Consider the following 13,560-nt stretch of genomic DNA (forward strand, 5'->3'; position numbering starts at 1 on the left):
TAGTGATGTTGAGCAGGTTTTCACATGCCTCTTGGCCATCTGTATGTCTTCTTTGGAGAAATATCTATTTAGGTCTTCTGCCCATTTTTCTATTGGGTTGTTTGTTTTTTTGATACTGAGCTGCATGAGCTGCTTGTAAATTCTGGAGATTAATACTTTATCAGTTGCTTTGTTTGCAAATAATTTCTCCCATTGTGAGGGTTGTCTTTTTGTCTTGTTTATGGTTTCTGTTGCTGTGCAAAAGCTTTTAAGTTTCATTAGGTCCCATTTGTTTATTTTTGTTTTTATTTCCATTAACCTAGGCAGTGGGTCAAAAAAGATCTTGCTGTGATATATGTCAAAGAGTGTTCTTCCTATGTTTTCCTCTAAGGGTTTTGTAGTGTCCAGTCTTACATTTAGGTGTTTAATCCATTTTGAGTTTATTTTTGTGTATGGTGTTAGGGAGTGTTCTAATTTCATTCTTTCATGTGTAGATGTCCAGTTTTCCCAGCATCACTTATTGAAGATGCTGTCTTTTCTCCATTGTATATCCTTGCCTCCTTTGTCGTGGATTAGTTGACCATAAGTGCATGGGTTTATCTCTGGGCTTTCTATCCTATTCCATTGATGTATATTTCTGTTTTTGTGCTAGTACCATGTTGTCTTGATTACTCTAGCTTTGTAGTATAGTCTGAAGTCAGGGAATCTGATTCCTCCAGCTCTATTTTTTTCCTTCAAGATTGCTTTGGCTATTCAGGGTCTTTTGTGTTTCCATACAAATTTTAAGATTTTTTGTTCTAGTTCTGTAAAAAATGCCATTGATAATTTGATAGGGATTGCATTGAATCTATAGATTGCTTTGGGTAGTCTAGTCATTTTCACAATGTTGATTCTTCCAATCAAAGAACATGGTATATCTCTGCATCTGTTTGTGTTATCTTTGATTTCTTTCATCAGTGTCTTATAGTTTTCTGCATACAGGTCTTTTGTCTCCTTAGGTAGGTTTATTCCTAGATATTTTTTTCCTTTTGTTGCAGTAGTGAATGGGATTGTTTCCTTAATTTCGCTTTCTGATTTTTGTTGTTAATGTATAGGAATGCAAGAGATTTCTGTGCATTAACTTTGTATCCTGAAACTTTACCAAATTCATTGATTAGCTCTAGTAGTTTTCCGACGGCATTTTTAGGATTCTCTATGTATGGTATCATGTCGTCTGCAAACAGTGACAGTTTTACTTCTTCTTTTCCAATTTGGATTCCTTTTATTTCTTTTTCTTGTCTGATTGCTGTGGCTAAAACTTCCAAAACTATGTTGAATAATAGTGGCGAGGGTGGACGTCCTTGTCTTGTTCCTGATCTTAGAGGAAATGCTTTCAGTTTTTCACCATTGAGAATGATGTTTGCTGTGGGTTTGTCGTATATGGCCTTTATTATGTTGAGGTAGGTTCCCGCTATGCCCACTTTCTGGAGAGTTTTTATCATAAATGGGTGTTGAATTTTGTCACAAGCTTTTTCTGCATCTTATTGAGATGATCATATGGTTTTTATTCTTCAGTTTGTTAATATGGTTTATCACATTGATTGATTTGTGTACATTGAAGAATCCTTGCATCCCTGGGATAAATCCCACTTGATCATGGTGTATGATCCTTTTAATGTGTTGTTGGATTCTGCTTGCTAGTATTTTGTTGAGCATTTCTGCATCTATATTCATCAGTGATATTGGTCTGTAATTTTCTTTCTTTGTAGTATCTTTGTCTGGTTTTGGTATCAGGGTGATGGTGCCCTCATAGAATGAGTTTGAGAGTGTTCCTCCCTCTGCAATTTTTTGGAAGAGTTTGAGAAGGATGGGTGTTAGCTCTTCTCTAAATGTTTGATAGAATTCGCCTGTGAAGCCATCTGGTCTTGGGCTTTTGTTTGTTGGAAGATTTTTAATATCAGTTTCAATTTCATTACTTGTGATTGGTCTGCTCGTATTTTCTATTTTTTCCTGGTTCAGACTTGGAAGGTTATACCTTTCTAAGAATTTGTCTGTTTCTTTCAGGTTGTCCATTTTATTGGCCTAGAGTTGCTTGTAGTAGTGTCTTAGGATGCTTTGTATTTCTGCAGTGTCTGTTGTAACTTCTCCTTTTCCATTTCTAATTTTATTGATTTGAGTCCTCTCCCTCTTTTTCTTGATGAGTCTGGGTAATGGTTTATCAATTTTGTTTATCTTCTCAAAGAATCAGCTCTCAGTTTTATTGATCTTTGCTATTATTTTGTTTGTTTCTATTTCATTTATTTCTGCTCTGATCTTTATGATTTCTTTCCTTCTACTATCTTTGGGTTTTGTTTGTTCTTCTTTTCTAGTCCATTTTAGGTGTAAGGTTAGATTGTTTATTTGAGATGTTTCTTGTTTCTTGAGGTAGGCTTGTATTGCTATAAACTCCCCTCTTAGAACTGCTTTTGCTGCATCCCATAGGTTTTGGATCATTGTGTTTCCATTGTCATCTGTCTCTAGGTATTTTCTATTTCCTCTTTGATTTCTTCAGTGATGTCTTGGTTTTTTAGTAACATATTGTTTAGCCTCCATGTGTTTGTGTTTTAACATTTTTTTCCCTGTAATTTATTTCTAATCTCATAGTGCTGTGGTCAGAAAAGATGCTTGATATGATTTCAATTTTCTTATATTTACCGAGGCTTGACTTGTGACTCAAGATGTGATCTATCCTGGAGAAGGTTCCGTGTGCACTTGAGAAGAAAGTGTAATCTGCCGATTTTGGATGTAATGTCCCATAAGTATCAATTAAATCTATCTGGTCTACTGTGTCATTTAAAGCTTGTGTTTCCTTATAATTTTCTGTTTGGATGATCTGTCCATTCGTGCAAGTGAGGTGTTAAAGTCTCCCACTTTTATTGTGTTACTGTCAATTTCTTCTTTTATAGCTGTTAGCAGTTGCCTTATGTATTAAGGTGCTCCTATGTTGGGTATATATATATATATACAATTGTTATATCTTATTCTTGGATTGATCCCTTGATCATTATGTAGTCTCCTTCCTTGTCTCTTGCAACATTCTTTATTTTAAAGTCTATTTTATCTGATATGAGTATTGCTACTCCAGCTTTCTTTTGATTTCCATTTGCATAGAATATCTTTTTCCATCCCCTCACTTTCAGTCTGTATGTGTCTCTAGGTCTGAAGTGGGTCTCTTGTAGACAGCATATATATGGGTCTTGTTTTTGTCTCCATTCAGCGAGCCTGTGTCTTTTGGTTGGAGCATTTAATCCATTCACGTTTAAGGTAATTATCAATATGTGTGTTCCTATTACCATTTTCTTAATTGTTTTGGATTTGTTATTGTAGGTCCTTTCCTTCTCTTGTGTTTTCCACTTAGAGAAGTTCCTTTAGCCTTTGTTGTAGAGCTGGTTTGGTGGTGCTGAGTTCTCTTAGCTTTTACTTTTCTGTAAAGCTTTTGATTTCTCCATCAAATCTGAATGTGATCCTTGCTGCGTAGAGTAATCTTGGTTGTAGGTTCGTCCCTTTCATCACTTTAAGTATATCATGCCGCTCCCTTCTGGCTTGTAGAGTTTCTGCTGAGAAATCAGCTGTTAACCTTATGGGAGTTCCCTTGTATATTATTTGTCATTTTTCCCTTGCTGCTTTCAATAATTTTTCTTTGTCTTTAATTTTTGCCAATTTGATTATTATATGTCTCTGCGTGTTTCTCCTTGGGTTTTTCCTGTATGGGACTCTTTGCACTTCCTGGACTTGGGTGGCTATTTCCTTTCCCATGTTAGGGAAGTTTTCGACTATAATCTCTTCAATTATTTTCTTGGGTCCTTTTTCTCTCTCTTCTCCTTCTAGGACCCCTGTAATGTGAATGTTGTGTTTAATGTTGTCCCAGAGGTCTTTAGGCTGTCTTCATTTCTTTTAATTCTTTTTTCTTTATTCTGTTCAGCAGCAGTGAATTCCACTATTCTGTCTTCCAGGTCACTTATCTGTTCTTCTGCCTCAGTTATTCTGCTATTGATTCCTTCTAGTGTATTTTTCATTTCAGTTATTGTATTGTTCATCTCTGTTTGTTTGTTCTTTAATTCTTCTAGGTCTTTGTTAAACATCTCTTGCATCTTCTTGATCTTTGCCTCCATTCTTTTTCTGAGGTCCTGGATCATCTTCACTATCATTATTCTGAATCCTTTTTCTGGAAGGTTGCCTATCTCCACTTCATTTAGTTGTTTTTCTGGGGTTTTATCTTGTTCCTTCATCTGGTACATAGCCCTCTGCCTTTTCGTCTTGTCTACCTTTCTGTGAATGTGGTTTTTGTTCCACAGGCTGCAGGATTGTAGTTCTTCTTGCTTCTGCTGTCTGCCCTCTTCCAGTTACTTCTTGCTCTACCCTGGCTTTGAGTCTAAGCTCATTCACATGCCTCCTATAAAATATGTACCTTGCCATACTGCATACATTACCCATACCCAGTTCCTTACTCACACTCCATACCTTATCATATCCCATACCTACTCCTCTACTATACCTTACTCAGCCTCCATACTTTACTGTGCCCCACTCCTGACACATACTCCCCCCATTCGTCATTGGTTTCCTCTCAGTTATCCCAAGGATATCATCACTGTCTAGCTTAGAATCATATTGGATCATGCAAGATGAAAGAGGCGTGAAACCGTTTGTTATTTTCCTCCATTAACACCAACTCATGCTCTAGCCAACTGACTCCCCTGGATCAGTATATTCACCGTTGTTCTCTTTGGGAGATTCAATGAGAGCGTATGAAGAACGGGCTGAGGTCATCTTATATGCACACGTTTTTGTGCGTGTGTGTGAGTGTCATGAAATAGGAAAAAAATCTGGTGTCATTTTCTTTGTAGAATGCCCACATCACCAAACACCCTATTTCAATGATTGAAAGTATCTCTTGAAGCCATCATGAAATATTTCTCCTTAACTTCAGAAAGAATGGAAGCAAAACCATTTGGCATGGATTGCCTAACTTATTCTAAGTATTTCCTGCAGAAAAATAAATTAACAACAACAAAACCCGGTCTATATGTCTAGCCTAAATCTTTTGTTCTGCAGTTTAACTTCATGTTCTTATGTCTCAGTAAATCCTCTTCAGTTCAAAAAAAAAAGAGGTTATAACAAAAAATGGGTTTATATATGCAAAGACAATTATTTTAGGGTCCTTCAGATCCTTTGATATTTAGCTATAGATCCTAGTTGTAGAAAAAATGTGTTCTTAATACTAAAAAAATAAACTCTCAACATTAATGATGTAACACTTTGCTAGTGTGGATAGCTAAGGGTAAGAGGGATCGTTTTGGGGGTGAAAAGTATTTTAGAAACCCTATGCCCTACAGAATCACATTCAAGTAGCATTCCCTGATAAAGCATGTCATCAACTTCAATCTTATGTGAAGCCCAACACCCCATCTCCTCCCAGCTTCCCTCAGCCAGGACCAGCTTGATCAGGGAGCCTGTCAATGACATTTGTCTATTTTACAATTACCATTCCAGAGATATGATGAACCCCGGAGTCATGTACTGTACTTGGCAGCAAACTGCCTCAGCTTTGGGGCACATATGCTTCAAAGCTGAGAATATCGTAGATATATATGGGAATCTTTGTAGAGATCTCTGAGGCAAGCTTGTATTTAACACAAAAGCAAACCGATTTGGAGCTAAAGTACTTTCCATTAGGCAGTTTGGCGGCTGTTCTATGAGGCAGACTCACTGTGCTCGCCGGACACATTTGAATTAAATGCTGCTTTGTATTCCTCCAAAGATGGGAACAATAAGAACGTTTGTCAAAGGGAAAACTGTAGCAAATGATTTCATGTTGAACATCTGTACTCTGCAGTTCACTGTTTGCAAGAGTTTATTGACCATAATTTTGATGCATATAGGTTTTAAAGAGTATAAATGGCATTTGTCTTGGTGCCTATCATTTATTTCAGTCTTGGCTTATTTATTTCCATTTTTTCTGGGCATTTTATTTATTTCGGGACTCTGAAGAGATGAAGGAAAAGATGTTTCTGAAAATGGAAATTTTAGTTAGCTCTGAAAAATTGATGAAGAAAGACAATGTTTTCCCAAAAAGGATTGAGCAATTGAATTGAGAAACAGAACACTATGCATATTCTATCTTTATGATACCTTTCAGCCTTAAAGATCTCAAACCAATTTTTAAACTTTAGGACCACTCTCCTATCTCATTGTCCATCATACCAATCATAGTGACATTTCCAGAGTGAAATGGAGCAGCTGTTAATTAGCAAAGTAATTTGAGGATAGTGGAGTCAGAAGACTAATTAAAGGCATTGTGAATGGGATCCAGAGCTAAGTTTCCTTCTTTTACTTTATAAATGGATGGCCTATTGTTAGAAGATGTCAGCTTTCCTTTTTGCATTTTATTCAGGGAAACCATAGCCCAGACGATCCAAGTTGCTGAACAGGGTAGCTTTTATCACTCCTGATTTGATGCATTGCTGTGGTCCTGATCTATTGGCCTAACTCTGTCACCGCATAAACCACAGATCCCTTGAATAGAAGAGAGGCAGAGCCTAGAAACTGACCACCTAGAAAGAGAATAGACTTTCTTTCTTGAGAGACATTTAAATATTCAGTATATAATAAGGGCTAAGAATACAAACTTTGAAAACAGGCAGAAGTGAGCTATAACCCTCTCACCACGTAATTTAACCTTTCCTGAGTCTATTTCTTAATCTCTAGAATATTGGTAATAGTATATTTTATAGGGTTGTGTAGTTTATGTACAATGATGAATATAAAGCACAACGTCTGGCATAGTAAGCTTTCAATATATGTTGGCTTTTGTTGTTATTATTCTATCTTGGATTATTTAGTTCCAAGATTTGTCTAAGAGAAGCCTGATGGATTTAGTAACCTCTTCAATTAAATTTTTTTTCCCATACTGTCCATTTGCCTCTCTACAGGGAAGACTTGAAGAAATCGCTCTTGTGTAGGTAACTAACATTCACTTTTTGGTTTTGTGTTTATTTGCAGGATGTACTCAGGCAGAAACTCAAGATGGTTATGTGAGGTTCTCCAACTTGGCAGTTTTGATCTCTGGGTCAAATTGGCACTTTATTTTTACTGTCACTTTCCCTCCAGGTAATTCCAGCACAGTGTGTTTTTATTATCTGTTCCTTTTTAAAAATATATATATAACTCCTTCTCCTTTATAATGGGACTAGCTTCTATCATGAATAAGAAGTCATTGTAGTTTAGAGAAAAAAATCCCCTTGGTTGTATCATTAAGGTGTGAGAAGCAAGAACACATGTAGGAATCAAGCCTCATGAGAATCATGGTAAGCAAGAATCCAAAAGTACATTTTCCTCTAGTTATTAAAATTTACTTTGAATGTTCTATTTTTTTTCTATGACATCTGATGGAACTTGGTTGGGTATTAATTTAAGAATTTTAATTTATAAGAAGGAGAGTCCTGGGGTATCAAGTATTATGAAATCTTATCTTTCAGTCCTGCCCTCCTCATCCACTGCCCCACCCCCACCTTTAAAATGGTGACTATACCCACTCAAAATCTTGGTACTTTAGAAGGGTAGGTATAAGGTGTGTGTAAATTGCTTATATGATCCAGTTCTTCTTGACAAAACATTAAAGAGAAACCTTCTCCCTTCGGAAGTATTCTTGACAAATTTTGCTTTATTAGAGTGTAATACTATTCAATAACTTTGTAGTAAATAATATGTTACTTAAACTTCAAAGCCAGATGAGCTTATGAAAAATACTACTCTCCCATTTCCATGATGGGTAGAGTCCAGGCTGCACCCTACAGAGGAGTAGCGAGAGTCCAGTTTTGGACATCCTTTTTATAAAGGATTGAACTCTGATAGAGACACAGAATTACCACCTGAAAAAAGTTATCTAAATATTGTAATTTACCAGAAAAAAACCCTCCTCCCCTAAGAGAGCATCTGAAAGAGTTCTAAAAATACTAACATCACGTTTGAACTGAAAGGTAGATAATTATAATCAGTTATTAATTTGAGTCAGGGAAATTAGTCTGGTACTTAAGACATGCAGTTGTGGAAAGTAGTTAATGCACAGCTGTGATAATGCAAAGTTTTAAAAAATACACTAGAACAATCATGAGTGGATTTAAACTGCTTAGATATTGGAAATGGCAAAGGAAATTAAATGTTTTGATGTGAGGTGTCTGAAGCCCAACAACAAATATTTAATTAAGGCCAGGTGTTAGTTCTCCTTCATGAAACTTAAATTCAAACCACCAGTATACTTTTCAAAAAGTTAAAAATATGGCTCTCATGAAAATATATAATGAGTACTTGTCAACAAGTTACTTTACTCTTTAATGAGGGAACCAGGAGAATGGCAAGGTTTATAGCCTGGAAAGGACTGCTTTGAAATCAGTTTGCTAAATTGGATACAGGGCAATCAAACTCTAATCTTTGAGTTGCATGTCTACAAATATCACTTCCATTCTTACTGGATGAAAATCACTTGCAGCTTACCAATCTTCTACAAATTCACAAGACTGGACCCCTAAATATTGACTATTAAGTCAAACAAAAGTGTGTTCCAGAGAATTTGATAAACCTTGGATGGGCTTGTTTGAAAATGCTCCAGTATGATATTGTTAAGATCTGTAATCATTATTTTTCTCTCAGTTCCAAGTTTTGGACAATTTTTCTTCACAAAGGGAATACCATCTGGGGTCAGGTAGTAGTATTAATTGTGTAGGGCACCTATTCTTATAGTACCTAAGACGTTGTCCTGATGTAAGCACAGATTCATGGAGAATGTTCAGCGCCTTGACCATGAGATTCCCAAGGATATATTTTGAAGGGTAACACATGCAGAGCTGGATCTTTTGGTCCTGATTTGCTGCATATTTAAAAGACCATTGCCCTCCAGTTTCCTCAGTGGCTAACTAAGACTAAATACTTCATCCAGTTTACTTTAAGGCATAAGTTATACAACCGGATGTAAACTATAGTGTAGACAGCAGCTTCTCAGTGACAGTGTGATTGTGAGCTGGCCCTGGTGTTCACAGTTACTGGACTACTGCTTCCTTTAATTTCCACCTTCAGCTTGTAACGTCCCCTAAATGAGGAATCGTCTTGAGAACTTTTCCTTTAGAATTTTCCTTAAATTATTCTTCGTAATTTTCAAGACTGACTCTGTGAGGTGAGGCTCTGTTTAAGTGAGAAGAGAAAAGATGGAGGAGAAATAGAAAACATCAGAAGGCCTGCACTTCTGTGACCCCATAGCCACCTGTTCATTACCAGTGCAGATCCTGAGAGGGACTCCTCGTTTCCAGGTGTATCAGTGTCTAAGGCTGGAATTATTTGGGAAAGCAGCTCTCATCCTCACGTTGATAGGCCACTCAATGACATTTCTCCTTTTTAGTAAGCTCCAAAAGAATAGCTGTGACAAGCATTGATTCATGGGACTGTAATTGTTGCTTCATCCCTGAATCAAGCAGAAGACTTGCAATCATTTTCATTATTTTCCCTCTTCTCCCTTAGAGAGAGGAACACATCATTATTCCTATTTTAGTATTTTTTTGTCTCATTATTTATTTATTTTTCTTAAAACTGAAGAAAAAGGACAGAATTCAACATCTGCTTAATGCCCAGAGATGGCAGATAATGGCAGATGTGATTCCTGATTATATTTAGATCATGGAAGTTGGCAATCTGTCTTTCTAAAGTTTCCAACATTGTCCATGTCTTTATGTTTTTAAGTGGAAATAGATGTCACTTTAATCGATGTTTCATTGATCACTGCATACAAAGACATACATTTCTTCAGCTCCGTAGATACACCAAAGACTTATAATTAAGGACTTAGTTCATTAAAGATATATGTATATGTATATATATACATACATATACATATGTATAATTTATTTTCTACTGAGATACAATTGACATAACACTGTATAAGTTTAAGGTGTACAGCATGGTGGTTTGATATATTTATATATTGCCATATGATTATCCCTGTAGTGTTAGCTAACACCTATATCGCATCGCATAATTATCACATCACATAATTATCATTCTTTTTTGTGGTGAGAACAATTAAGACCTAGTCTCTTAGCAACTTTGAAGTTTATTATACAGTATCATTGACTATAATCGCTATGCTATTTTGGAAATACAGAAGTTGAGGAACTGAGAAGTTACATAAGTCTAGCCAAGTATGTATGGAATCCTCATAAGTCTTTATAACATGTGGGCTAATCCAGCTCATTTATCTGTTTCTGAACTTCCTGAGACACTGTCAAGAGGGCAGAGTGTCTGTTAAGTTTGTTCTACCGACTTCCCACCCAACCTTTCCACATGCATTGTCATTACCATGGTCTAGGCTCTGGTTTCTCTAACCATTTCCTGGAGCCATGGGACTCTTAGGGGGTTCTCCAGGGCCGCTGGGTTGAGACAGGATGCACCCTGCCACCCAACCCAGAAAAACTCAACTGCAGTGGCCGTTTCCGAGTCTGGAATATTCCTCCTCCCTAACTTCTCATGGCTCGCTCACCAGCTCACCCAGGTTTCTTTTCAAATGTAACCTCCTCAGAGAGCCCTTTTCTGCCTCACTCTGTCCACACCACAGTCTCAACCCTGCTCCCCTCTCCAGCCATCCTCTGACTTCTGCATGGCACTCATCACTCTCTAGCGTCAGAGTATCTGTGTATTTGCTTGTTTGTCTATTGCCTGCCTGCTCTGTCCCCCATTAGAACCTAAGGCCCAGGACGGACAGGAATTCTGCTTAGTTCAGCATTACATCCTCAGGGTGTTAAAAAAAAAACAAAAACAAATAAATATTTGTTTATGAATAAGTGGGTATACTGAGATTCTGCCTAAGATTACATTTAAATAATGTTCTGCTGCTAAAAATATTTAAAAACTGGTGGTCTTCACCCTTAGACTCAGGTTACTGCTCCAGGCTTATAAACCTCAGGCCTGACTTCAGCCTCTCTGTCATTATTTGTGTTCTAAACACTTTCATGGCTTGATCTTCTATATCACAGGGGGCTCATGCCACTTCTCAGGTCAGAGTTTTTCCATCTGTGACACCTCATCACCTTCAGAATGTTGTCAAGGGCCTTTTGGCTTTTGCCATTTAATGCCCGCCAAAGTTTGCCTCACATGCTTTCCTGCACTGATTCCTAGTATCTCCTGGCAGTACTTTTTTCAACATCGATTGCTTTTTTCCTCTTTTCTGTCTTTATTTGCTCAACCTGCAGATCCCCATCTAGGTACTCTCTCCTCTGGGAAGCTTTCCCCAATCATATTCCTAGAAAATAACCTTCCAAGGCAATTGATTTGCATTATTCTGGTGGCATGGGTCACATTCTGATTTGTATGGAAAATATTTGTATGTGTATTTTATTTCATTTATTGGCTTGTAAATATCTTAAGAATGAGAACAGTAACTTATCCATGTGGTGAAGTAAACAATCACTGAGCAGTTATTGGAAAATGGATAAAAGAATAAAGAATTTTGTTCTTAATTCTGTAAATCCCTAGTAAAATCCATACCCCTGTCTCTGGGCTAGAGTTAGCTTATTCAGTTGCCCATAAAAAGCAACTAATTGATAACAAACAAGCCAAATATGGCTCAAGGATAAGATGTACCCACAGGAGAAGCATTTCTAGATAATTTTGTTATAGTAGCTTTGGGACCGAGTCAGCCAGGAGTCAAGAGACTGGAGCTCTAACTGTGACTTCGAATCAAATTGTCAGGTTCAGCCCAAGGAAAGCACAGCAAAGAAAACACGGTGTTTCCTTGAGTAGAGAAAATACAAGCTCTGCTTTTGCCTGAATTATTCAGATGAAAGCAGAGATTTGGGGTTTGTTTGTTTTGAACGACCTACTCAAAAATACTGGTTATAGCTAACTTAGGATCACAGGCAAGTGTTTTTTTTTTTTGACTTTAAATTTTTGTCTTGAGATATAATTGACATATGATAAGCTATACATATTTAAAGCATACAGTTAGATAAACTTTGATGAATCTATACTTCCATGAAACCATCCCCACAGTTAAGATGATGAACATATCTATCATTCCCAAAATTATAGGCAAAGTTTTTAAATTTTTATTTTTTGAAATAACATACAGTAAAAATGATGATTTTTTAGGGGGTCATTTTATGAATTCAAAGATATATATAGATTCATGCAATCACCCCCACAGTCAGGATGCAGAACATTTCCCAGAAGTCTCCCTTATGCTGTTCCTCTGTCCTCACATCCTCCCACTAATCCCTGCAACCACTGATCTCTTCTCCATCTGTATAATTTTGTCTTTTCTAAAACGTCATATGAATGGAATCATATTATGTATACCCCTTAGAGATGGGCTTTCCTCACTCAGCATAATGCTTTGGATGTTCATCTCAGTAGTTACAGGTTATTAATAGTTTCCTCCCTCCCTCCCTCCCTCCATCCTCCTTCCCTCTCTTCCTCATCCTCTTCCCCACTCCTTTTTCTTTTTCTCTTTCTCTCTTTGGCTGAGTCATACTCCATTGCCTGAAAAAAACACAGTTGGTTTATTCATTCATCTGTTGAAGAACATTTGGATTGTTTCCAGGTTTGGGTGGTTATTGAGGTGCTACAAACACGTGTGTACAGGTTTTTGTGTGTATAGACAGGGTTTGTTTGTTTGTTTGCTTTGTTTTCTTGCTTTTTTAGATTCTTTTCTACCTTGCTTCAAAAACACTAATGGAGTGAGAACCAAATTTTTCAGTCTACAAAACAGGGAGGAGTTTGAGACGAGTTCTTAGAAAGATGTCCTCCCTGAAGGGAACGGCCATTCTGCCCCTTCGTCCATAGCCACGGTGACTCTATCCATCTATCCCTGCTCTACCCCTAGTTTTCCAGATAACAGAATTCTTATGGACCTTAGAAATTCTCTTGGTTCCATAGTAGGAGTCCCTGTGCCCTTGTTTTGATGTGTTACAGGTTGTATTTGAAATGAGATACATATGTCATAGCAAGTAGTTTCACGCAATCTGGAGTCCAGAGTGCTTCTGTTCTAATTAGTGGAACATGAGAGTGAAGCTACAGCTTTGCACTGGTGGAGAAAAAAGGTCGAAAATAGGACAGCATTGGAAGAATTCCCCATCATAATGGACAGAAGTGGAAAGAACAATCATATATCATTGTTGGAATCTTGAAATTCTTTAGAAATATGAGTCTTGGATTTATTATTGACTCATGTATTGAATCATCTAATTCCATAAATATTTATTGAATCAACTATGTGCCAGGTACTATTGTAACCATATCTTTTCCACAGTATTTTATATTAGCATCTTATTAATATGCTATTGTTACTATTTTGTTATTTTTGGTTTTTTTTTTTAACAGGGGTCAATTTTACAGCTCGCTCCAGGCTGTTTGCTGTCTTACCTGCAACTCCATCCGAGAGGCCCACGATCATACTGGCTGCTTCCCTGTGCTCAGGGGTCTCGTGGCTGGCTCTGTGCTGCCTCGTATGCTGTTGGTTTAAGAAAAGCAAAAGCAGAAGTATGTAATTTTTTTTTTAGTAAAAATATCTGAAGGAAATGC

The 13,560-nt window shown here is 37.1% G+C and overlaps 1 protein-coding gene across 1 annotated transcript in view; it reads left to right on the top strand.

Annotated features, from left to right (window-relative positions):
* The window catches only part of PKHD1 (PKHD1 ciliary IPT domain containing fibrocystin/polyductin), a 425,823-nt gene that overhangs the window by 397,964 nt on the left and 14,299 nt on the right, over nt 1-13,560 (top strand). The window contains exons 63-64 of the mRNA XM_067755820.1: nt 7,000-7,107; nt 13,360-13,518. Of these exons, the coding sequence (XP_067611921.1) occupies nt 7,000-7,107; nt 13,360-13,518 (267 nt within the window). The remainder of the gene's footprint in view (nt 1-6,999; nt 7,108-13,359; nt 13,519-13,560) is intronic.

The sequence above is a fragment of the Pseudorca crassidens genome, chromosome 10, assembly GCF_039906515.1.
Source record: "Pseudorca crassidens isolate mPseCra1 chromosome 10, mPseCra1.hap1, whole genome shotgun sequence".
NCBI lineage: Eukaryota > Metazoa > Chordata > Mammalia > Artiodactyla > Delphinidae > Pseudorca > Pseudorca crassidens.